We start from the raw sequence: 24,522 nt of genomic DNA on the forward strand, positions 1-24,522 counted from the left end.
TCTCCCCATCGGCCCTGACGCACACACACAAATGAACATGACATGAGGCTTCATGTTATCATATTATGCACTTGACAAACCTGGAAAACCTTCTGACCCATAGTAACACTGCGTGAGCTGGGTCCAATCAAACTGTTTATATTATCAAATGCACAGTGTACAACAGGGTCATTCTGGAGTGGGATTACGGAACATCATACAAGCGAGGTGTATGTAATGAAGTTTAACATTGCCTAGCAACACAAGGAAGAGGTGGGAGAATAAAGACAAGGCTACCTTGTTGTCGTCCACCATGCATGAAGAAGACAGGTCCTGTCTGCTTCCAGACAGCTGCACGGACAACATGTGATCAGTAAACACACACACACACACACACACACACACACACACACACACACACACACACACACACACACACCTACCCAAGCTCTAAACACTGTTGTAGCATACTGCATTGCACAGTAAGGTATTTATTGATGTCGTCTCACATGGTACTGTATTGTAGTGTGGTAATAGGAATGGGGGTCTTACCCGGTGGACAGACGGGGAACTTAGACTCCTTCTGTTACCCCTCCCTCTGCCAGCAAGGTGCTCCTTCACTGCTACCTCCTATCACACACACATTAAAGCATGAACATTAACAAACGCACAACGTTTGACATATTACTGTCTTATCTTACGAGTGATGGAACTGAGACAATGTGAATAGGTAGAAAATGAATGTCTAGTCTCATTCTAAAGAGCTCTAGTGTGTGTGTGTGTGTGTGTGTGTGTGTGCGCGCGCTGCGTGCGTGCGCGTGCGTGTGTACCTGTCTGAGGCGATCTAGGGTGAGGATGTTCTCCACTGCCAGAACACTGCGCAGGTACTTTTCGATGGCGGCCTCGTTCTCCGACGTCTCTGCGTTCTGAGAGTCGGTGGCCTGACGAGCCAACATCTCCCTGTCCTCCGAACCCAGTGGGTCCTGAGACAGAGGCAGCGAGGCACAGAGATACCCACAGACAAAGAGATGGACAGAGAGACAGGCAGATATACAAAGTCAGTCAGAATCCCCTTCCTTCCACTTTTATCTCTAGGCATCTTGATATTGATATTGATACAGCGATATATCGTCACACTTCTTCGTGCGATACGAGAATCGGTAAACTGGCGTTAAATATCAATATATTTTAATTGATTATAAAAATAAAAATAAAATTAATTTTAGACAATTTACTGAAAAACTCAGTTTGGACCATGAACAAAGACAAATCAAGCACCTTACCCTTCACGGTCATTTTGTATTCATCATTAGACATTATCGCAATGGTTTGTTATAGGATTGTCTAACAATATATTGATTAATCGCAGAATCACGATATTATCTGTATTGTGGGCCATGTATCGCATATCGTATCGCAAGGTGCCCTGTGATTCCCACCCCTAGAGCAGACATTCATCGTGGGTCCCCAGTAGTCAGTATCGCTCCACAACCACCACCATCCACCCCCCGGACCAGCCGTGTCTCACCCCGGGGATGTTGGAGACCACCTCGAAGGTGACCCCGCAGCCGGGGATGGTGCTCCGCGTGGACATGCGCTTCAGCAGGTTGTGGGCGAAGCCCTGGCGCCCGGGGTTCACGCTGACGCACACGCGCTTCCTCAGCACCAGCTGCATCTCGGCGGGGTGGCTGAGCTGCACGGCCACGCGCAGCGTCAGGTACACGCGCTGCTCCGGCCACGCCCCGCCGCCCCGGCTCAGCTGGGGGCACTCGTGGACCGTGGAGTCCCAGGAGGCCTCCGCCTTCACCTGGAACCCAAGGCACGCCGTAGAGTTACACACACGCACATCATCTGGTCGCACGCACTCACGCACACGTCTGGTCGCACGCACGCACGCACACACACACACACATGCCACACATTTTGGCATTTCTATTTTATATTATTCACGATTTTGAATAATTTTGTTATGTTATCGATGTTTACGTTTCTTTAGGGTTAAAGCGAAAATTAACCCCTACTACATTGTAAATACATTGTATTCAGTTGTTGCAGGTGTTAAATGTGATGTGGGCAACCACAGGTTGGTTATGGTGGAGAGAAAAATGTAATGTAAAGTGTTTTTGCACATCTTTGAACTGCCCATATCATTTTGGAATGAATCCATAAGGTTTGGAGTGCTGACCTCTTCGTCGTAGTGTTTGACGATCTGCAGGTCGAAGAAGTCGTCCTCGTCCTCTCCATTCAGAGTGGCGTCTAGACCGCCAGCCTCTGGGGCAGACATCTGGTCTTGAGAGCTCAGGTCGTCAGCTGCACACACACACACGCACACACACACACACACACACGCACAAACAGAAGGGAGAAGGTGTAAGATGAGTCGACACAGGCAGACAGTTAGGGGTGGGAAAAATAATCGATTCTTCGGTGCATCGCGATTCTCGCTAGAATGATTCTGTCTCGATGCAGATAAATTAATAATCTGAATTAATTGTTTTTTTGCCTGCTGCAACATTCTGCTCGCCAGAGAGGGATACTTTTTGTAATTTTAAAATTATTTAATTTAACTTAAGTGTGTATTGGCCAATCTGATTTGTCTTGACACGATTGCGATTCATCCTACGCATAGCATGCACGCAAACTCACAGCCAGACACAAGAACTCCTTCTAATTCAAGAGCAGCTTTTTCTTTAATGACATAGAAAAGAAAGATTAGAAATAAAATAAAACTGAAACCTATTTTTTGCATGCTTCCATATTGTGTTATAATGCAAGCTGCATTGATTATTGCATTGTCATAGAAAGTCATATTTGTGACAGAAGCTTTCTCTCTTATAAAATATTAGATAAGTTAATTAATCTGTTGCTGTCTTTAATGATCATCACAAAAGTAGGAAGTGATTTGCAAACTCTGAGTAGCAAACCCAGATATATATATTTTTGTAAATCACGCACGGAAATGTACATAAAAAAAAATTGTTGCATCGAGATTCATCGATAATCGCTTCAGAATCGAATCGTTGACCTCATAATCGGAATCGAGTCGTGAGGTGCCAAGAGATTCCCACCCCTACAGACTGTACACAGGCAGACAGTGAGCAGAGATATGATGAGAGGACAGAGTTGTACCGACAGCCTTTAGTCCGACCGGCCTATGAAGGGCTCTGTACAGGCCTAGAGCCCATGACACTACGTACCGCTCAGCTCCAGGAAGAGGACAGGCGTGTGGGTTTCCATCCCGGGAGGGGGTACCCTGCAAAAAAAACAGAGGATTGTTAAACAAAATGAAACAGGAGAGCACTAAGGCTGAACCACAAGCCTGCAGGGCCTGGAGCCAAACTGAGGCTGGGGCCCCGAACGTACCACTCTGCGGGGGCCCCGGGGATACCGCTGCCAGAGAAGGGCACCATGACGGCGTTCCTCTCCTCCGTCAGGGTCAGACGCCACTCCAAGAGCTGGGCCTCTCTCTCCATGTCATCCTCACACTTCTCTGCTTCAAACACGCACACACAGAAGTATACACAAGCATTACAGAAATACATGCAAATATTCTACACACAAACATATACACAAATTAGACGGACAAATGAGTATACATTTCTAGTAAGTACACAAACAATCACACCCACGTGCAAACTAATGACAAACACACTCGCATAAATATAGATAAGCAAACATGACTAAGACATTATCCAGACAAAGGGCTTGCAGTGCGTTACCAGGCTTGGTGACGATGGCCTGTAGGTGTTGGTCGAGGTACTCCTGTCTCTTGGTCAGTGCAGCGAGCCACTGGCGCCTTAACCGCTCCAGATCCCTGTCCTACACACACAAAACATAGAGGCTTTTTTATCCCTGAGCGAACATATCTATATATTTCTCAAAACATCAGCAGAAAAAGAATTGTCCAAGTACGTCATGCATCCAAAACCCCACAACTGTTAACAGAACAGACCAACCACACTCAAGAAACCCTGAATAGAGACCTGACTGGGGTCTGATCTCAAGCTGGTGGGGGTCAGATAGAGATCTACAGGCCTTTGGTCAGATACCTGGTAGCTGTCCATGTCTTCCTGGGACTGCTGGGAGCCCCCGTTGGCTGCGGGCTGGATCTCAACGCACCCAACAGACACGGCCAGGATCAGCTCAGCGATCAGGGGCATGGTGCCAGAGTCCTGCACCGAGCACACCTCCACCTGGATCCGCCGTGACTGGCCCTGAGTGGGGGGAGGGCAACAGCCAGGGGTCAAACCTCACACCTTTTTATCGGTTACCTGAACTATCATTTAAGTATGTTAGCAGCAAAATGAAACGTGGAGAGCTCCAATTATTATGCAAAAAGAGACAACAACCAATGGATGTCAAATTGTCCAGAACATGTAAAAAAAAAAAAGGTCTCTCCCCCTCTCCCTCTCTCCCTCGAAAATAATGCGCTGTGTGCTTTGCTCCGTTTCAAAACATGATTCTTGTTTGTGTCGCGTTTATGTATGTAATAATATTCAATGTGCCCTACAACAAACTAAGAATCAACCAGTAAACAACAGAAAAACAAAAGTAGTAGTATGACAGAAGAAAGGTTTGGGAAATGACCTGTCTGAGCTGGAAGATGCCGCCTGTACACACATCCTTGGCGGGCACCACCTCCACAGGGACAAACCCCCCTGCTCGTTGATTTCCAGGATCTGAACCCACAGCTCAAGACGCCGTGTTACCTCGCTCCACCTGTAGGGGGCGGCGGCGACAACAAGCATAATGTTTACCCTTGGAGAGGCAGACTCCTCAGCTCACAGGACACTCATGGCCTGGATTCAATGTGTGTGTTCCTTCGTGTGTGTGTGTTCCTTCGTGTGTGTGTGCATGTTCCTTCGTGTGTGTGTGTGTGTTCCTTCGTGTGTGTGTGTGTGTTCCTTGTGTCTGTGTTTCTTGTGTGTGTGTGTTTGTACCGGTCTCTCAGTGTCCGCGTCTTGGCCTGGATGATGCTGAGGTCCCAGAGGGCTGGGTTCCTGGCCGGGTCAGCCTGCCTGTGGCCGTAGACCTCGATGGCTACGGCTCCCTCCGTCAGATACTCAATGAACTCCTCCGTCACCGACACAGCCAGCTCCTGAAACACAAAAATAACCTTTGAGTTCTTCCCATTTCCAAACTTTACCATCTGCCTTCTTATCACCACATCAGTGATGTGGAGATAGGGAGGCATTAATAGAAAGCAACGGATACAATTACACGGTTTAAACCAAGACACCAAGATAAAAACATGCCCTGCAACTGTATGCCTCTGTACAGAAGTACCACTGTCTTCTAACAAAACCCTATCTCTGTAGAGTTAGAGGGTTTGGGGAGCAACACTGAACCGGATGGTCTACTCATGATTACACGAGTAAGGATGTCATCGTTTCATTCATATATTTTTTTCGTCTATTTCTCATTGCATAACACAATGGCAGTCAGACCCAATGTATTATGTTACTATTAGTAAGTAAAGGTTATAACACACATAAGCAGCTTACCTCAATCCCCGCAGCAAGTAACACTAACCATACACATTCAAGAAACAATGGAGGTTTGTATATAGATAAAAAAAAAAAAAAAGAGAGAGCAACCTACCTTGCAGCTGTCGAACACCACCATGCAGTGGGGGTCTTTGGCCCCAGGGGACGATGTGGATGTGTCCACCTCAGGGCCACAATGATGGGCTCCGGCTGGTCCCAGAAAGAGTACTGGCAGAAGACGAAGTTGGAGAGGTATTGGGGCAGCCCCGTGGCCTGCAGGATCTTCAGCTGCAACGCAACACGTGGGTCAAAGGTCAAACCAAGAGAGGTAGGCTGGAGGCCAGAGGTGGACGGCCAGGATGGCTTCCAGAATGAGCACGTGTGCCGATGTGTGTTTGCTGTGTGAGTGAGTGAGTGAGTGCAGAGTGTGCAGAGTGTGCTCACCATGCAGACGAGCTTGCGGTCCTGGTTGTCCGTGTCGGGGCTGCTGTCTCCCTCCTCCCCCCCGCCGACGCTGTCCTGGAACCCGCCCGCGACCCGGATCACCTCCACGTGGAGACGCCCCGCCACCTGACCCACATGGTACCGGACGTTTAGTACGGACTGGAGAAGCTCAAATAACGATGACACGATGGCTACCACAGCTGCTCAAATTCGATGCACCTAACAGGCTCGTAGCACCTAATAGAAAATAAATATGGAATATTTGGGGTCCTTTAACAGTTCCTGGCACTGTGTCCGTGTGTGCTAGTGCATGTGCGGGTGTGTGAGAGGGCGCGGGGAGTCCATACCTCCCCCTTCTGGTTGATGATGGCACGGCGTACTGCAGCTTGACGTCGTAGAAGAGACAGGACAGGAAGACGTTGGCCACGCCGATCAGGCTGTGGTTCTCCTGCTCGTCGAAGAAGGGGTCGGCCCTGCGCAGGTACGAGCACATCACCTGGGAGAGGGCGAGGGGGCGAGAGAGGGACACGGCGTTCTTCAGAGCGACCTGGTCTGATGTGGTCATCGTTTACTCCCCCATGGGCAAGTCGCAGGGTTGTCATTGTGACTGAAAGGTCGGTGATGGTCAACCTCAACTTTGTCATAGTCGCTGAATGAGTTGTCGTGGTAACCGAGTGGGTCGTTGCCGTAATTACTCAAAAAGGACGTTCGGGTCGACCCACCATGGGAACTCCCACGGTTGTCGTGGTTACCGAGTGAGTTGGCCATGTTAGCGGATGGGTTGTTTTCATGGACATCAGGTAGGTTGTTTTAGTAGCTCCGAGGTCTATTCATAGTTACTGATGGTCAAGTAGTGTCGGTAGCTGGCCAGGTTGTCGGGGCATACCGAGTGGGTAGTCACGGTAACTCACGGGGTTGTCGTCGTCAAAGTCCTTCCACTCCTGGTAGAGGTCCCTCATGTCCACCAGGCGGTTCTCCATCTTCTCCAGAGTCCAGATCTGCTTGGCCCGGCCCTTCCTCCTCACCTGGACCGCTGGCTCGCTCAGCACCGCGTCCCGCTGCACACATCGTTAAAAACAAACACCGTTAAAGAGATGTCTCCCATTGTAGGCGGTGATGTGCCATGTCCGTTACCACGTGGGACGCAAGGAGATTCACTGTGCAAACAAACAAACTGGATGTGTATTCATAACGACCTGGTTAGCGTTAAGGTTGGGGGTGTTGTGTGTGTCTCTGTGTGTGTGTCTCTGTGTGTGTGTGTGTGTGTGTGTGTGTGTGTGTGGTGTGTGTGTGTCCTTCACCTTGCGGTTAGCGTTGAGGTTGTCCGTGGGGATCTGCAGGGTGACCGGTACTCAGTGAGCCTGTCCAGCTCCTCGGCGATGAAGCCAGCCTCCTGGACGAGCAGGTTGGCTCTGACGATCTGCTCCCTCAGACGCCGCAGACTGCGCGTCAGGACCGCCTCTCTGGGGGGGGGGGGGGGGATCAGTGAGGGGAGTGACGATGGATAGCTCTAGAAACCCTTTAAGACGTCTCTGTTGAATCTCTGCTCCTATATCCGTCCCTGGCTCTCAGTCTATCTCTTGGAGTACAGAGTGGTTTACTGTCTTGTACTTGCTGCCATGGCTCCTGAATGTCTCGACTGGGATCAATCAAATCCCATCTCCACTTATCTTATTCCTACATTTGTTTCAGATTCCAAGTACTTCTTAATTACTTTTTGATTTGTTCTTCCAGGGTTGGTTGCAATATGAGCAATAAATACAACAGGGAACAACCATGACATCCCCATTGCCGTAATATAAACCACTTCAACATTGACCTTATTCACGTATCAGCCATATTGATTTGTGGTTGTCATTCTTGGAACATTGGGAAAAAACTGAAACGCGACGGTAATGCAATGGGACAATGGAATTCAGAACCAAATAGTGTGCTTTGAGCTGTCATGGTTCCAAAGAGTCTAGATGGTTTCCCCCATCCAACTAAGCAATATGGCCACTCGTTGAATCACGTCTATAGCAATAAAAGAAGGGCTGATCTCCTCCACCTCTCCTCGCTCCACTGCCTCAGCCGGCTCTGGGCGCTGGTGGAGTGGGCCATGCCCCCCATGCTGAGTCTCTCCAGGCTGCGGTGGTGGGACTGTAGGCCCTGGCCCGACTGGCCCGTCTGGCTGGCCTGCCCGGGCTGGGGGCTCCTCCCTGGCCCGACAGCCGGTCGGGGTGCAGCCGGCGCCGGAGCTGCTGCAGCTCCTGCTCGTACATGAGCCTCTGGCGCTCCAGGGCCGAGCGCTTCTCCTCCTCGTGCTGCCGCTCCAGGGACTGGAGGACGGCCTGCATGGGGTCTGGAGCACATGGGGGGGGGGGGGGGTGAACCCACAGACTAGTGCTGCGTTCGAGTATTCTCTGCGAACCGACTCGGATCTCGGATCTGACGCCACGCCCACACTTCAAGCATTTTATTATTTCGCTCGGTCGTTGGAGGAAAACATGGACGCCACCCGGAAAGCTGTTGTCGCGGTAGCATTGGCAGAGGACCAGGCGCTCCAAAATAAGTAGGCTATAGGCCATAGGTAGAGATACGGACGCAGTAAGGTATTGCAGTAATACGAGTGATTGAAATTGCCATTTAAACCACCAAAGTGGTCCAAGCACAATGAAAACAGTTCATACTTCAAGTCACAATGGGCGCAGCCATCTTGAATTCTGTCTCGGAATTTTGCTCGGTCACCACTGAGTTAAACCGAGATGGCGAGTTCGCCGTCCGAGGAAAAGGGGCGTGTTTGTGCGTGTCGCTAGGCAACATCCTCGGACCTCCGAGACGGATGGATAGTAAAACGCATCATAACACCACGGAGGCATCAACGGCATCATAATGCTATCCTGCCACTACCAGTATTCAAGGGATGTGTTGGTCACTAAATCCTCAAACAGAGTGCATCTTACTTCTATAATGTGATTCATTTATTACAGAGTAAAAAGGGGGTAATCCGATTTCCGGTTTTACTTGGAACTACATCCTGGGTAATGTTTTTATGATGACCCTTCAGGGATCGACTGGTTCTGGTGAGAGTGCTGCTTATTATCAAAGTAGATCAGGGGACAAGATTGGGTTGTTTTTCAGTACCACTGAGACTAAGGTAAGATAAATACTAAATCCTAAAGTGAAGAAGAAAATAGTGAAAACATGAGTGAGAGCTGTAGAGGAAAGAGTTTATTGTGTAGGACTACAGAAAGTGAGGCTTAGAGTTATCTAAAAGGTTTGGGTGAAGGAGAGTTTAGATCGTTATAACAATATGGACATTTCCTGCCACAACCAGATTTCAGAAAGAGTATCTTCCTTGAGCGAATCTTGATTGGGAACAATAACAAACCGACCAGGATCAAGTGAATGGTAAAGAAAATTGTTGTAGTTCTTTGGCGGTTATCCTTTCCATAATGTTAGAATACAATCTGAGCCATCAATAACAAAAACAATCCCTTTTAGAGGACGTACTAGGCGCTACAGGCCCAAGAGATATATCCCAGCCTGTTTCCCTGGATTACGGCTGCAGCTTTCTCGCACAAAACTGGACCAGATTCCAAAATAGTCTGCATGAGTCCCCTACACCCAAAACGATCGGAACATAAGGTCCAGGTTCAAAAAGATGACGGATGATTCCACTACTCTAATTATAGGGTACAACTCGTGCATCTTTCTCTGCAGCACTTCCCCCTCCACCAAACTATTTTTTGTGGGAACCCCTGGTTTGGACTACTAAATTGCTTTCAATACAAAGACAGACGGAAAGACACAGAGACAGACAGACAGACGGAAAGACACTGACAGACAGACGGAAAGACACAGACAGACAGACGGAAAGACAGACAGACAGACGGAAAGACACAGACAGACAGACGGAAAGACACAGAGAGACGGAAAGACAGACAGACAGACGGAAAGACAGACGGAAAGACAGACAGACGGACAGAAGGACAGAAAGATATGGACAGAGAGACAGACATGCATGGATAGAAAGTCTTGGACAGTCGTCAACAAACAGAAATGGACAGAAGTAGGCAGGCAGACGTAGCCAGACAGACACTCATCCGGGCGTATCTTACCGTTGGATCCTAGGGCCTTCATCATCACCTCCGTCTGGGCAAACTCGTAGGAGAAGCTGACCTCACTGGAGACCTCGCTGGCAGAGTCCGCGTCGGCGTCTAGCTGCTCACTGCTGCCACTGTTCTTCATCTGACCGCCCTCGCCCTCCTCTTCCTCAGCCCCACGGGGACGCCGCTTGGGCAAGTTTATCCTAGAGGAATCATGGAAGGAATGAACTTCCGTCAACAAACCGAATAACATTTTCTAACGCAGAGCGGTGTTGCAACGTCCCTCTCACACCAGCAGGTGATGACTGACTGTTCAGTCAATTGTTCATAGAATTAATCAAAGTGAGACTAAATGATTACATGTGACTGGCTTTTTCCAGACAGCTTTGTTCTGGTGCCAAGGTATAAATGACAGTCGACAGTTGATTTAGTGGGCTAACCGGTGACATACCTGAAGTAGTGGCTGTAGCCTAAGGTGGTTATCATAGTGACATGTAGTGATATGTTCCTGAAGCAGTAGTCGATAGCTTAACATTTTGAATAAATTAACTGGGGGACGCTTAGCTACTGTTGCTTAAAAGGATTATTACAGTGACTGGTGCTTAGCTTGGTTGTTACCATAACAGAGTTACAAGAGAGACTGGTGGTGTGCATGAAGAAGTGTTTTTTCCCTTAATATGGTAGGCATAGTGACTGTTGGTGTGCCTGAAGAAGAGGTTGTTGACCTGACATGGTTACCGTAGTGACTGGTGGTGGTGTACCTGAAGAATCTGTTGCTAGCTTAACATGGTTACCATAGTGAGTGGTGGTTGTGGTGTGCATGAAGAAGTGTTTTTTGCCTTAACATGGTTACCGTAGTGACTGGTGGTGTTGTACCTGAAGAAGTGGTTGTTACCCCACAGGATTCTGTCACCATGGTGAAGCGGTTGAGGATTGGTGACCGGAGAGCCGTTGATACACGTACTGCAGAAACACATGACACACACACACACACACACTATAATTAACAACTGGTATAAATATGTAAAAGTCTAGACCCGATAAAACCATGTGTAGTGGCGGTTCCTTAAGTCTGCATCACAGAGACTCCCAGACCTCGTACCGGGAGTTAGGGTAAGGTGTGAGCACGACGGCCCACTCTGTGGTGATGACGATGACACAGTGCTCCGCCTGAATGCCCATTCCACACAGCTGGATGTCCTGGGAATCTGCTGAGCCCACCTTTGTGTGCTCCTGAAACAGAGTCAAACAAACACGCATGAACGCTGTATGTAACATGGTTCATTTTGACATTTACGCTTTTTTATTTTTGCAAATTTAAATGATGAAAATAATGTATGTGCATGTTATTTGGTGTGAACACATTTACATTAACATTTAGGGCATTAAGCAGACGCTTTTATCCAAAGCGACTTACAAATGTGAAACAACAAGAAGATCAAATGGGTGGTGCAAATACATAGTTTCACGTATTCAGATTCAACTTATTATATTATGGTTGCATTATTTAATACTTGTTCATGACCAATAAAACAACTGAACGGACAAGAACCCCCCCCCATTTGAGAGGATGCAGTGGAGGAGGCCCCTAGGGGGATGTGAGGGCAGGGCTCACCCTACCTTCAGGTAGTACACCAGCAGCTCATTGAGGGCCGGGTCAGCGTTCAGGTTGACCAGGAAGCACTTGTCGTCTCCCACTCGGATCCCAGAGGACTGAAGAGAGATCCCCAGGCTCTCCAACTGTCTCTGACGCTCCTAAGCACACAAAAAAACGTGGAAAATGTGGCTTCCATTTTTTGTTGGTCGACCTGTTGTTTTCTGTCCGCACTTGTGGAAGTCAAAGCATAAAGCGTATAGTATACCCCGGGGGGTCTGGACCATGACATTCTTGCAACATGGGCAGGGTCGACAACGTAACGGAAAAAGAACCAATATAAAAAAGTATCTCCATAAATATTAAATACACAATAAAGACTGCATTATTAATGATGTGGGTGTGAGCAGCTGCGCGCGTGTGCGCGTGTGTTACCTGCGCTATCTCTTCCGTCTTGCGTAGTTTCTCCTCCCAGGTGACGGTCATCTCCTGGATCAACTTCTCTGATTCCTCCAGACGATCCTTCAAATCCGGAGCCTTCAGAGACTGGAGGGGAGGAGAGGAGAGGAAAGGAGAGGAGGTCAGGTGAGGAGGTGAGGTGAGGAGAGGAGAGGAGAGGAGAGGAGAGGAGAGGAGAGGAGAAAGGAGAGGGGAGGAGAGGAAATGAAATGAGATGAGAGGAGGTGAGGAGATGAGATGAGGTGAGGAGATGGGAAGAGTTGAGGGAGGAGGGGAGACATGGGAGGAGGAACAAGATGAAGGAGGAGGAGAAAGGAGTGGATAAGAAAGGAGAGGAGAGGCATGTAAGCAACAGGAACCAGTGAGTCCCATCTCATGCGTCTTTCAGTTTGTGGGTGTAAAACAACTGAAGCCTCTTTGACATCCTTCTCGGCCCCCCGGGGGCCCGGCCAGATGTACAGCACCTCAAACCAAGGACCCTCAGATCTCTGGAGCGTTTACAGACGCCGGTTCAAATAAAATCCCAGAGGCTCCAGAGGGGCCGACCGTGGTGAACCCTGACCCCCCTCCCCCCCTCACCTCGGCCTGGGTGAGCTGGTCCCGGAGCTTCTCCACCTCCTCCCGCAGCTCCCGGATGATGCGGGCGTTGGGGTCCTCGTTCACCACGGCGTGGTTGACGATGCTCTTGGCGCGGTCGGCGTAGCGCAGCGTGGACAGCGTCTCGTCGTAGTTGTCGGCCGACGGGCTCACCGTGGCGACCATCGCCGTCCGGCTGTTGCCGCCCAAGCTGTCCTGGAGACACAAAGGGAGGGGGAGTTTAACGTTGACCTGAAACGGGCCGGTTACACACGTCATACCATGTGAAAACTGAACACGGTTCATACTAAAACCACCCTTTAAAACCACTGCCTGAACGGTGCTTGAACCAACACTATTTAAAGCATCATTTTTTTTTAGAATATATATTTAATATATTTATAAGAATAAATACATACTACATACCATAATCATTAAACAGTATATAGCAGTAGCCTATAAATTTGGTTTCATTTTTTTGTTTCCTACACCCCTGTGTCCTTAAGAGTTAGGGTTAGCAAATAACTAACTCATCAGTTTAATCAACTCCATTATCTGATAGGCTCTGTACCAAAAGTGTCAAGGTGATCTGCGTGGGAGACGACAGTGGCGCTGCATCACACAGAGGAATCAATCAATTGGCAGCTCTGAATGGCAGCGAATAGGTGTAGGTCGTAAAGGAACCAGTACCATAGTGGTACTGGGTTTCGATACCCAAACCTAAAAGCAAATAGCTGTGTGTGCACCCATGCCAAGCAGGGAACCTGTTTGGGTGTGTAAACTTGTCCTGACTGAACTTGGTAACAATGTATGGAGAAAGTGTGAATGTGTGAGTGAGTGTGAGTGAGTATGAGTGCGTACCTTTAGCAGCCATGTGAGAACAGAATCCCTGTAGGGGACAAACTTGGTTTTGTTCTTTCCTGCTCCTTGTTCAGCCAATGCTGAGATCACCAGGCCTAATGTGGTCAGGGACCTGACACAGACACACACAAATGTCTCATCAACAGTATATCTTAATAATATCCAACTTATCTGCACTGAATACGCGCTTCTGTGTTTTCACACATCAGGCTGCCTACTTGTTTATGTTGCTGCCCTCTTTGAGTCGGTCTCCACCGGCTCCGGTCTTGGCTGCCCTCTCACTGCCAGCCAGGTCCACCAAACTCAGCTTGCTCACCTTCTCCCCACTCGTCTGCCCAGAGAGAGACAGAGGCAAAGAAAGAGATGGACAGGGAGAGAGAGCCAGAGGGAGACAACAGTCCGCGAGTCAGTAACCTGATCATGTACAGAGTGTTCTTAGGAGGATCTAGTGTCAGCAGGTTAAATGAGGAGGGAGGAGAGGAAGGTTGGAGGGAGGGGGATGTGAAATGAGCATGGAGAGGGATATCAAAACATAAGCAGGAAGCAAAGGACATCATAGCAACCGGTGGGAGGCCATGACATCCTACACATTAGGGTGCAGAGGGAGGATGAAAGCTGAGGAGCTAGGCCATGACATCATGAGTAGAGGATATAGCAGAAGGCTAGAAGGAGTGGAGCCAGCAGAAAAACGATGACATCACATAGAGAGGAGGTAGCAGATCAATTCCTTGAGAGGACAAACCCCTGGCAGCCACGTTAGACGGGCTGGGCTGGGCAATCAGCCCCCTCAGCAACATTCTTACGACATTACCACATAGACCCAGCCCCAGGCCTTTAATGTCCTATGGAGGGAGTTGTACTTGTACTCCTAACCTAAGTGCTTTGTTTATGTATATATATGTAGGATCTATGCAAATGCAGATAACGTGTTGGAACTGAGCCAAGCTCTGAAGAGCTCTTTGCGATGTCAACATTAGTTACATGTCAGCCCCCCGCCTGGACCGGCCACCAGATGGCACTCAATGTCAGAGATAGCCTGACCTGGTTGAACTCGTCCAAGTTCCCCCACCTCCATCAGCACTTTAATGATTCGGACACCGAGTCTGCATACAGAGGGTGGACTCAGCAGACAAGCACCAGGAGCTAGCTCAGACTGCATGAAAATTAAAACTAGAGCTGCAGGATCCAGTGCCCCACTGAAGTCATAATAGCTGGTTTCCCAGCCGGCTGACTAACCAACAGGATGTCAAGACAGCCACGAAGCACGTTTATTTTTAAAACATGGCTGCACTGACTGAATGACTTCATGGCGGAATAACCAATGGTATTGAATGAACATAGAGACACAGACACAGGTCCTGTGACAGTCTTGATATCAACCATATAGAAGTATAAATATACACAGATGTAAAAAGTATGACAAGGGGCAGACAAACACGTTAGAAACCGGGGTCACGTGACAATTAGGTCAATTATTAACAGGCCTTTGGCTGGGAGCCTTGGAAACCAGGGTACAAGAGAGAGAGATAGTGTGTGATACCCAACAGTTCAGGCTGGTCAGGCTGTGTGCGTGCATGTGCATAAGTGAAACCCCAGACTGAAGGTCTGTGCACGCACATGTGTGTTAATTATGTTTTGTGTGAGTTTTGTGAATGCTGAAATAAAAAACCAACAATAAAATAATAATGTCAAACATAATTGTGTGTGTGTGTCACCCCAGGAGCAGGTCTTTAAACGTGTGCGCACATGTGTAAATAATTAAGTTTTGTGAAAGCTGAAAACAACACAAGAATATTGCAAAACATAATTGTGTGTGTGTGTGTGTGTGCGTGCGCGTTACCCCGGAATGCAGGTCTATCAGCGTGTGCGTGAGGATGATGTTGAAGACGGCGTGGGAGCGACTGCTCTCCTCGTTCATGTTGGTGGCCGCGACCGTCCGAGACTTGTTCCCCTCCGACATCAGAGACTCAATGTCCTGTCGACACAGATATCATCACCACCACAGTCATCATCATCTTTACCAACACACTGCTACTTTCAAACTACATTTAAAACGGAAAAATCCAAAAATGGTGCAATGTATTTGTGTAAACGTATTTGTGTAAATGTGTGTGTATGCAATTGTGTGTACATGTGTGTATTTTTATGTGCATGTATATGTGCGTCTTATGGATGGAAAGTGTATTTATGTGTGTATGTATTTTTGTGTACTATGGATGGAAAGTAAAAAATCAAAAAAGGCATTTGCAGAAAGATCTTTCAAATAAATTTATTGGCGGAATAAGGTTTTGCGCCATAATTAAAAACTTCTCAGTTTCGGATGATGTCTAGTCGCTGTCCTGGCAAGACTCTTTTCTCTTTCAAGACATCTTCTACCAACACTATACCCATTTCTGCGCCAATTCGTCACAAATTCTTACAGCCAGTGCTTCAATATCTTTCTACACGAACCAACTATTCACGCTCCTCCTCCTATATCAAAAGTTCTACCTACTAATAAGAACACTGCTAAGGTTACATACTCCAGTGGAACTTGGAGCTTACATGGGTTGGGTTTCTAACGAGAGCTTGAACACCGGCACCGCCATGAAACATAACTTTCAGCATTGCTCAAAATATGGGCGCGCATCGCAGAACCCTTCCCACTGCAAATTGAAGCTCTGCTGAAACCGAGTTAGACTGATCAAGAATGGATCTGAAAGCCACTGACTTCCTCGACACAGCACTTACTTGAAATTGCAGTGTGCTTTTTAAAGCATCATCCCAATCAACCAATTGGAAAGAAAAAATGTCTTTGTCACTACAGCCCTATTTTAAATGTAATATGGTGGCCACAATAACATTGTTTGGGGAGAAACCTATAATTTATTTTACTTTTGAATAGGCTCTTCGCCTGCTAACCAACAAATACCATACCGACCCAAAAACCCTGCCTCCCAAACCGATACATGAACAGAACGATGAATTTTGCGACACACGCCTAGTGTGTACGCGTGTTATGTGCATTACCTTGTAGCAAGCCACAGCAAGGCGGGAGAGGCCGTCTACGTAAGGTCCAAGAACCTTATGCTCCCGAACCCTTAACGCCTGTCTGCTCCTGGATATCACACACACACACACACACACACAAACACACACACACACACTTTAACAACTTTTTGGCTTGTTATTCACCCACTAATGGCCCTCATTGAACTCCTACCCATCCCCAGAGGAAGGTCTCCCTCCTTCTTCCTTCCTTCTCTGGGAATATTCTTTGATCGTTTCTCCTTGCCCTTAACAGGGGCTAGGGGTTAGGGGGTTGTCATAAAATCTAGCCTGTGACACCCTTGGGACTGTAACTGTGATTACGACTATAAAAATACAGTTGAGTTGACTGCAGAACCAGGTGAGTGTGTGGGGGCAGCCGGCCACCGGGGGGCCTCAGCCAAGGACAAGACCTTGAGGGATCGGTGCTCAACTGCACCGGGCTCTCACTGTACATTTAGGGCAGGTCAAATGACATAACACCGGCAGCACTAACAATACAAATAAAAACACACAGCAGTCCCTCATACACTCTCAACAATGTAGGGCTATGGGCCTTTAGTTATTGAACCATGAGCGGACAACTATTGCTGTTTGGCCCATTTGCAATGATGGGAGGACATTTAAGAAAATCCATACTGCAGTGATCGTACTTAGTATCATACAGGGCCTGGTACAGAGCAGTGTCTAACTCCCCATCAGTTCCTGTTCTGTAAGGATTTGAGACACGCCCCCTTGAGGTCACGCCACTGCAGAGAGCTTCATGGTTTCACCGTCCACAGCCGACCCCCATATTGCCCTGAGATAGTCTGCTGTTAATAGGCATTTACTGGGGTCAGGGGTCAAGGGGTTGGGGAGGGCGAGGGCCAGCCAGTGGCCAGATGCCTGGGTGCAGATTTACTGCTGGCCCGCTGTACATGAACCCTGAAGCCTGCAGCTCTTCATTGGTTTTCAACAACAAGAAGTTTCTGATCAATTAGTCCATTAGGCTATATAGGTCAGCAACTACATCTGGAGGTCTGGTCTTGTTTCATTTTAAACTTTTTTTTTTTTGGAAATTGTGGAATAGTTAAATTGTGAAAGACTCAAGACATTTAGAGAGCAATATCATTTGTGGAAATATGTAAAATCAGAAGGGTTTCATCTCACCATGAATGTCAATAAGTAACCAAAACATGGTTAACCTTCAAAACGTAATACCTCACTGGGTCCAAACTGGAACAAAACCCAGCTAAGTGCTGGGGCCATCTTTACTGGGTCAATATATTTATAGCAGCAGAGCGGTCAGTCGATGCTGATGGATGCGTGAGTGTCTCCCGGTGCTGGAGGGAGGAGCGTGCGTACCCTTTGGGGTCCAGCAGGTCTCTGACCCGCTCGTTGTAGATCTCCATGTAGGACACCTCCACCGTGAAGCTCTCCTCCCTCTTCCCCTTCAGGGTGCGGTCGAACAGGGCGCTGCACAGCGCGGGATCAGCCCCGGGTTCTCCACCGAACCCATCATGGTGTACGACTTACCGGAACCTGAACCGCGCACACAACACACACACACACACACACAGTTACAACCATCAATACATGTCTGTTTGACTAGGACAGTTAGTGCCCGTCTGTCTAGAGGAGGGTCAGTCCCTGTCTGACTAGAGGAGGGTCAGTACCTGTCTGTCTGACTCAGGACAGTCAGTACCTGTCTGTCTGACTAGGAGGATGGTTATTACCCGTCTGTCTGACTAGAGGACAGTAAGTACCCGTCGGGTCTGACTAGGAGGACAGTCAGTCCCTGTCTGTCTTACTAGAGGAGGGTCCTTACCTGTCTGTCTTACTAGAGGAGGGTCCTTACCTGTCTGTCTTACTAGAGGAGGGTCCTTACCTGTGTGACTGCTTGGTCAGTACCTTCCTGTCTGACTAGAGATAGGTCAGTAGCTGTATCTGACTAGGGGAGGGTTGGTAACCGTGTTACTAGAGCAAGGTCAGTCCCTGGCTGCCAGACTAGATTAGGATCAGTACCTGTCTGTCCATATGCAAAGATGCAAGCGTTGTAGCCCAGGAAAGCGTTGTGGAGGAGACTCTCTCCAAGGCACTGAAACACCACCTCCTGGCCTAGGGCGCACACACACACACACACACACACACACACTTAGACTTCAAAAACAATATTGTTATTTCAGTTTTTTAACCGCAACATTCACAAAACAATGATAATCCATTCTTAGTCAATAAATCATTAATAATTACAACAATAACTGCTTGGAAATCGACTCACCTGCAAATTTGTCTGTGTCCGTTTCGTCCATGGACCAGAAACAGTAGTCATAGGCAAAGACCTGAAAGACCCAATAAAAACACACCAATCATATAACTACACAGACAGACAGGCCAACAGACACAGACAGAAGAACCAGACTGACAGGAGGTTACCTTGGATTGGTTCCTGATGATGTGGAAGAAGATGTCAGCCAGTCCACGGGGCACATGGAAGAGAGAGGGAGAAGGTTAGGAAGGCTGAGTGACATTTAGAAAACAGCGGCCAGGCACACAGGACATTAAGCAAATGAAAGGCGTGCCATATGTGCCTTCATTTATCGCTCGCATAGACACACACACATACTGGGACGCAAAAACACGAGGAAGATGAATGGATGAACGTATTCATTTAAATAAATACACAAATGAGGAGGGATCTGTGAGAGAGACCAGTGGAGAGATACAGATACAGAGAGAGGGTAAGGGATATAGAGATTTGTGCTTCACAGATGGTAGTGGTTCATCAAGCTGATGGTTCAAATACTGAGAGACTTTGTGTGTGGGGCAGATCCACTCCCAGGCTGCAGGCTCCGCTGTCTTTACACATCACTCAAACACTTACTGGACAAGCTCATTCTGTATGTGTGTGTGTGAGAGAGAGCGAGAGAGAGAGCGAGAGAGAGAGCGAGAACATGCTACAGCCAAAATGTAGGTCAGCACACACACACACACACACCCATGCTGAAAAAATATAAATCAGGAAACATAAATCTCCGGCTGACAAAAATACATGGTATGGCAATCAGTGCTACTTGAGCCAGCATCATTGTGAGCTAGTGGGTAAAGGAATTCGCCATCACGTCCCTCAGCTGGGCAAGCAATATATCAGGGATATTATGGTATGGAGTTAGGATTTCCTGGTCCATTGTCCTGAACCTCTAGCCAAGGGTGGGGGACAGGAAGTTACACGTCAGGCAGGCTGAGTCACCAGGAAACAGCCTGCAGTTTTTACTCCCCATGGCCCCGCAGACAGGCAGCTCATAAGTACACACACACAGACACACACCATCACATGATCCAGGCGAGCATACGCCCGGGCCTGCATGGGTCAGCGTGCACGGCCACACACGCACACCAGTCACACATATGCATAAAATGAAGCATGTTAATCCACCACAAAAAAAGAAACGAGTGCTTTGGCTGCTCCGTGCTCTCACGCTGTCTCGGAACAATCTGAGGAATGCTCCAGCTGGGCCTGGCTGGTATCTTAGCAACACCTACAGTCAGCGCTGTACTCTCTGGGACAAGGGGGACACCACTATCAGAGTACAGGACAAATGGGGACACCGCTTTCATAGTACAGGAAAAGGGGGGACACTGGTTTCACAGCACAGGCAGTGTAGGGACACGAGTGTCATTACACCGAGCAGGAGGTGGTGCTGGCCATCTCATCAGGGCGCCACCTCCACAGCCTGCCAGACAAGCAATCCACTGATGCACAGCCTAATGCGTTATAGAATCGCAGTGTTTACACCTCACATATTTGTGGCAGAGAAGATGAACGAGTCTTCCCCAGGGCAGGGAGACCGACACCATCCGAAGGGTCCCGTTCCCTAATCCCCCCACCGACAACTTCCCCGTGTGGCTCGTCCTTTCAACGTTGGCCCCTCTCGCCATCCTTTCTCCTTTTCTCTCTCCCCCTTTCTCTTTTCTCTACCATTCACTCACGCACACAAAATCAAAACATACTACGTGTCCAAACACGGTAACAACACAATGGGATGAGGTTTAACGGTTTCTGGAATCAAAGACATACAAAACACACACCATCCCCATTCCTACACACACACCCATTTTCCTGAGGCCAGATTCACATTCTTTATAAAACCGCAGAAATCAGTCAGGAAGACAAAACGAAGAGGTGCACCATGGTTTATGTTCACACTCGTGTCTGGCCTGCTTGAATAATCCACCGCCGGTTGGGCCCATGTGAGCTAATTGATTCGGGTAGAGATTGAAAACAAAGCGTATAAAAGTACCCTGGCAGCAGTCTGTCGGTAGCAAGGCTATTTCCAGAGATAGGATGGTTATTTATGCCCCAACGAGGAGCGCCACTAAAGCAGAATGTAAAACAGACCTCCAGCTTTTCATTTGTTTTACGCTGCATTCCTCTACGTTCTGCACGACAATCATCCCTGGGGTGTCTCCCACCTCCCTCACAGAGCCCATCTTACAACACCTCAGGGGGGGGGTGAAGAGAATGCCGGGTCTTGGACGTCCATCGCACTGACAGCTGCCACATAGAGTTCAGAGGCTGCGGGTACGAGGGGGAATCCCTGGCTTTACACCGCCAACGGTTTGTATATGACGCCCACAATGCCCAGGGCAAGTATGTGAAGACCACAACGCCAAGGACATGTGTATGATGGGCCAAACGCCCAGGGGATTTGTATGACAAAGAAAAAAAAGACAGAAGACGGGAGAAGGAGAGCAGAGAGCACTTGCGGTTACCCTGACCTATGAACCCATTCTGTGTTCTGAATGCCCCTCTGCTCCGCTCTGATCAACATCATTTAAAAAATATCTTCACGCATGGGGGATCTCCCCTCCCTCGCTTTCCCCGGGGCCTATACCGTCCGTGATATTGGACAGGATTGGCTAGTTTGTTCAGGCTGAAGGGAGGGAATGTGAACTTGAGACAGAACCAGTATATCAAAACCATAGAGCTGCTACAAGGTCAACAGCTTCAATATGGCTTCTAAGGTTACACAGTATGAAGGATGTGTGATGGACTAAGGGAGATATTATGGCGGTGATAATACATGATGCATAACAAACGTGATATGGGCCGGGTTAGCATGTTTTTTTTTTTGTAAGGCCCTTGTTAGATGTGTTTGGATTGGCAGAAGGGCACATTTTCAGATGTAACATAAACGGCCCTGTGGAATATAACTTATTCAAATGTAAATGATTACCATCGTACAACATTACATTAGGAAAACATGTTGGTCATGTGATTATATTACCATTGATACTTTCAGATCAGTTGGCCAGTGAAATAACAAACAGCATTTCAGCCTTGTGACAAGAGGTGATTAATGTTCCTGTATGGAGAAAACGCTGCATTGGCCGGTGGCGGCGTTTTGGCAGATGCATGCTGCAGTACATGGACTGGTGCATGGGGCGGCATTATCACGTACACATCTCAAATAAGCACAGATTCAGAATGCTATTTTATTCCAGATGGAAATTGTCTCAATTGCTCCCTTATGTGCCTCACGTCACCACTGTATTTCCAATTTGTTCAACACATGATTACATCCAAGCACCTTCAAATGATACTAATAAATCCATGTGGAAGAAAATGCAGCCAATAAAATCCTCTTCCCATCTTAATATACTGTTTGACTTGGAAATAGGGCACATGAATGCCGTTCTGGTATAGTTCTAAGGTAAAGAGAGGGTATCATTTAACAACAGGTTATGCAATGACAGCTGCAGTCTACAAGGAGTTCATATTTAGTTTGGAAGACAAGTCTTTATACAGCTGGCCTATTCCATATCAAAGAGAGCAAGAGAAATTGAATAGCGGAATGGTCGGACAGCAAAACTACTCAACACAAAAACTAAAATCTAGCCCATTTGTCCCACACTCTTTAAATCTCTCTCTTTCTCCAACACAAATCAGTCAAAGAGTGCTATAACATGCTATAAATACTATCGTCTTGGACACAGAGTTGGACCCGTGTGCGCCTGGCCTTACATGTGAACAGAGAGGAAGAGTTGTTATGAAGTGCAGGAAGGTTTGTTGAATGTTTCAACAGTTCAGCCACTCAAATGCAAACACAGCCCCAGGTCACTGTTCAAACCAGTCACCAGGCTTATCAGACACATGACATCATCGCTTTACCCACAATACCCCATAACTAGAGGTGCAGGGAACCGGCGCGCGCACACCCACAGTGAATCATTCATTCTGTTGACAACAGCTGATTTACCACAGGTCACTGCATGATTCATTAACATTCAACAGTGACACCAATTCATAGTAGCAACAGGTGTGCATTTTTGACAGGAGTGTGTTGTGTGTTGATACACTATTTGAGAGGGATGCTGTTGAAGACACTGGATCGGTCAAAATGTGTTCAAATTAAACCTTTTGCCCGCCTACCAAATTTAATCAGCGATCAGTATATGGGTTTATTTTGATAAAAAAAAAGTCTATATTAAAACAATGGTTATGATTTTTTGAATGTTATGATGGTTCCTAGTCAAATATTTACAGAGTGCAGGTTTAGTAATAACCATAACAAATGCTTATACCTTATTCTTGAACCTTAGCGGTCTAAGAGCGATAGTATAGACATATGAACTTCCCAGAGTCCCTGTCTTCCAATACTGATCCAAAACTTGACTCACATCATATCACCGAATTTCTACATAAAAGTTTCTGCAGAGATAGCATTGCTAGGATAGCCAGTAACTTAAAACAAGCTATTTTAATTTCCTCCCACAGTTGCATCCACCAATGACTACAACGTGAGAGGTCGCGTGACTAAATGAGTACAATCTGCAGGCTGTACATATTTGGCAGGAAATCCCACGCCTTGATCCTGCCCTGGCGCTGTAAGCTGTGATGGTAGCAGGCGGTTGCCTAATCTGTGCCCAGTGACCCCTGGGTAACGTAGTCAGCCCTTAGATTCTGGGTCCACAGCAGGACCAACTCTTTCTAGCCTCTCTGGCCAGACACAATCTTGTGATATAATGTATTTTGACATAAGCTTATTAACTGACTTGACCCACCTTTGACTACCTCCGGCTTTTGAAATATTATCAGCGCATTATAAGATGATTTTAACAGAGATGGATGTGCAGATTTTTATCTGCTGTGTCACAAGCAATCTAGAATATTTTATTATAAATATTTTAACCTTCAAGGTTAACATCAAAGGTTGATTCTCAAAATGTATGATAGAATGTGCTCATTTAAAGATAGTGTGATGAAGGGCTGAAAGCCTTTAAAACTGTTCAGAACATCTTCTTACAAAAGGACGATTTCCCCTGGCAATATATAAAAAGGGGGGAATTTAAATAAAGACAAAATAAACATTCAGCAATCAATAAGAAAACCTTGGCATTGACTATCAGCCAAATGGTTCTTTCAACCGTCGGTATAACCCAGAAATAAGCATCAGTGCATCCCTAAAGGAGCCGGCTATTGAACTCCCCTGATGGGATAACTACAGCATGTGCTCTGCATCAACTAGCTCCTCAGCAGCAGGGGGCGGGCACAACGCCTGCTCGTATTGCATGTGTAGGCTGTTTAAGGTTCTCTGCTAACCACATTATTTATGTGGTCCATTCCCTCTCCCCCCTCCCTCCCAGCGCCGCCGGGGAATGGCGTCTCAGGCCATTTCATTAAAGACGTCAGAGGACATCAAGATGTAGGGCAAATAAAAACCTTCCAGCTCAATTTATTCCCACAGGCCAGGCCATACCAGCTAGAAGATTAACCATTTATTCCACTAAGGATGACATTGGTAACCATTGGTTCATGCCTGCATCTCGAGGATGTTCTACTAATATACGGTGGGTTCAGAACTTCCATTGATTGACGGATACGGAGGCTTTCTCAGAGGAATTGTAAGTCATTACCTACAGATTGCTTTGGGAGATAAAGAAAGCAGTGAGCCATGGCTGATGTTTATCTGTATCTAGGGTGTTATTAGCTCACCCACCATTATCCGAGACATGCCCATTTGGATGG

General features: G+C 47.5%; 1 protein-coding gene across 1 annotated transcript in view; it reads right to left on the reverse strand.

Moving 5' to 3' along the window:
• Positions 1-55: 55 nt before the first annotated feature.
• The window catches only part of LOC115558807 (kinesin-like protein KIF13B), a 29,803-nt gene continuing 5,336 nt past the window's right edge, over positions 56-24,522 (reverse strand). The window contains 37 exon segments of the mRNA XM_030377278.1: positions 56-330; positions 532-609; positions 810-962; positions 1,508-1,786; positions 2,165-2,289; positions 3,177-3,232; positions 3,343-3,469; positions 3,699-3,798; positions 4,029-4,193; positions 4,567-4,634; positions 4,637-4,698; positions 4,920-5,077; positions 5,581-5,657; positions 5,660-5,753; positions 5,910-6,035; positions 6,257-6,276; positions 6,279-6,405; positions 6,821-6,967; positions 7,211-7,254; positions 7,257-7,372; positions 7,957-8,078; positions 8,081-8,250; positions 10,010-10,200; positions 10,874-10,960; positions 11,100-11,230; positions 11,618-11,752; positions 12,027-12,137; positions 12,630-12,842; positions 13,488-13,599; positions 13,706-13,818; positions 15,328-15,462; positions 16,497-16,584; positions 17,859-17,976; positions 17,979-18,035; positions 18,519-18,611; positions 18,775-18,835; positions 18,930-18,942. Coding sequence (XP_030233138.1) covers positions 169-330; positions 532-609; positions 810-962; positions 1,508-1,786; positions 2,165-2,289; positions 3,177-3,232; positions 3,343-3,469; positions 3,699-3,798; positions 4,029-4,193; positions 4,567-4,634; positions 4,637-4,698; positions 4,920-5,077; positions 5,581-5,657; positions 5,660-5,753; positions 5,910-6,035; positions 6,257-6,276; positions 6,279-6,405; positions 6,821-6,967; positions 7,211-7,254; positions 7,257-7,372; positions 7,957-8,078; positions 8,081-8,250; positions 10,010-10,200; positions 10,874-10,960; positions 11,100-11,230; positions 11,618-11,752; positions 12,027-12,137; positions 12,630-12,842; positions 13,488-13,599; positions 13,706-13,818; positions 15,328-15,462; positions 16,497-16,584; positions 17,859-17,976; positions 17,979-18,035; positions 18,519-18,611; positions 18,775-18,835; positions 18,930-18,942 — 4,234 coding nt within the window. The 3' untranslated portion in view covers positions 56-168.

This window comes from Gadus morhua, chromosome 14 (genome assembly GCF_902167405.1).
Source record: "Gadus morhua chromosome 14, gadMor3.0, whole genome shotgun sequence".
Classification (NCBI taxonomy): domain Eukaryota; kingdom Metazoa; phylum Chordata; class Actinopteri; order Gadiformes; family Gadidae; genus Gadus; species Gadus morhua.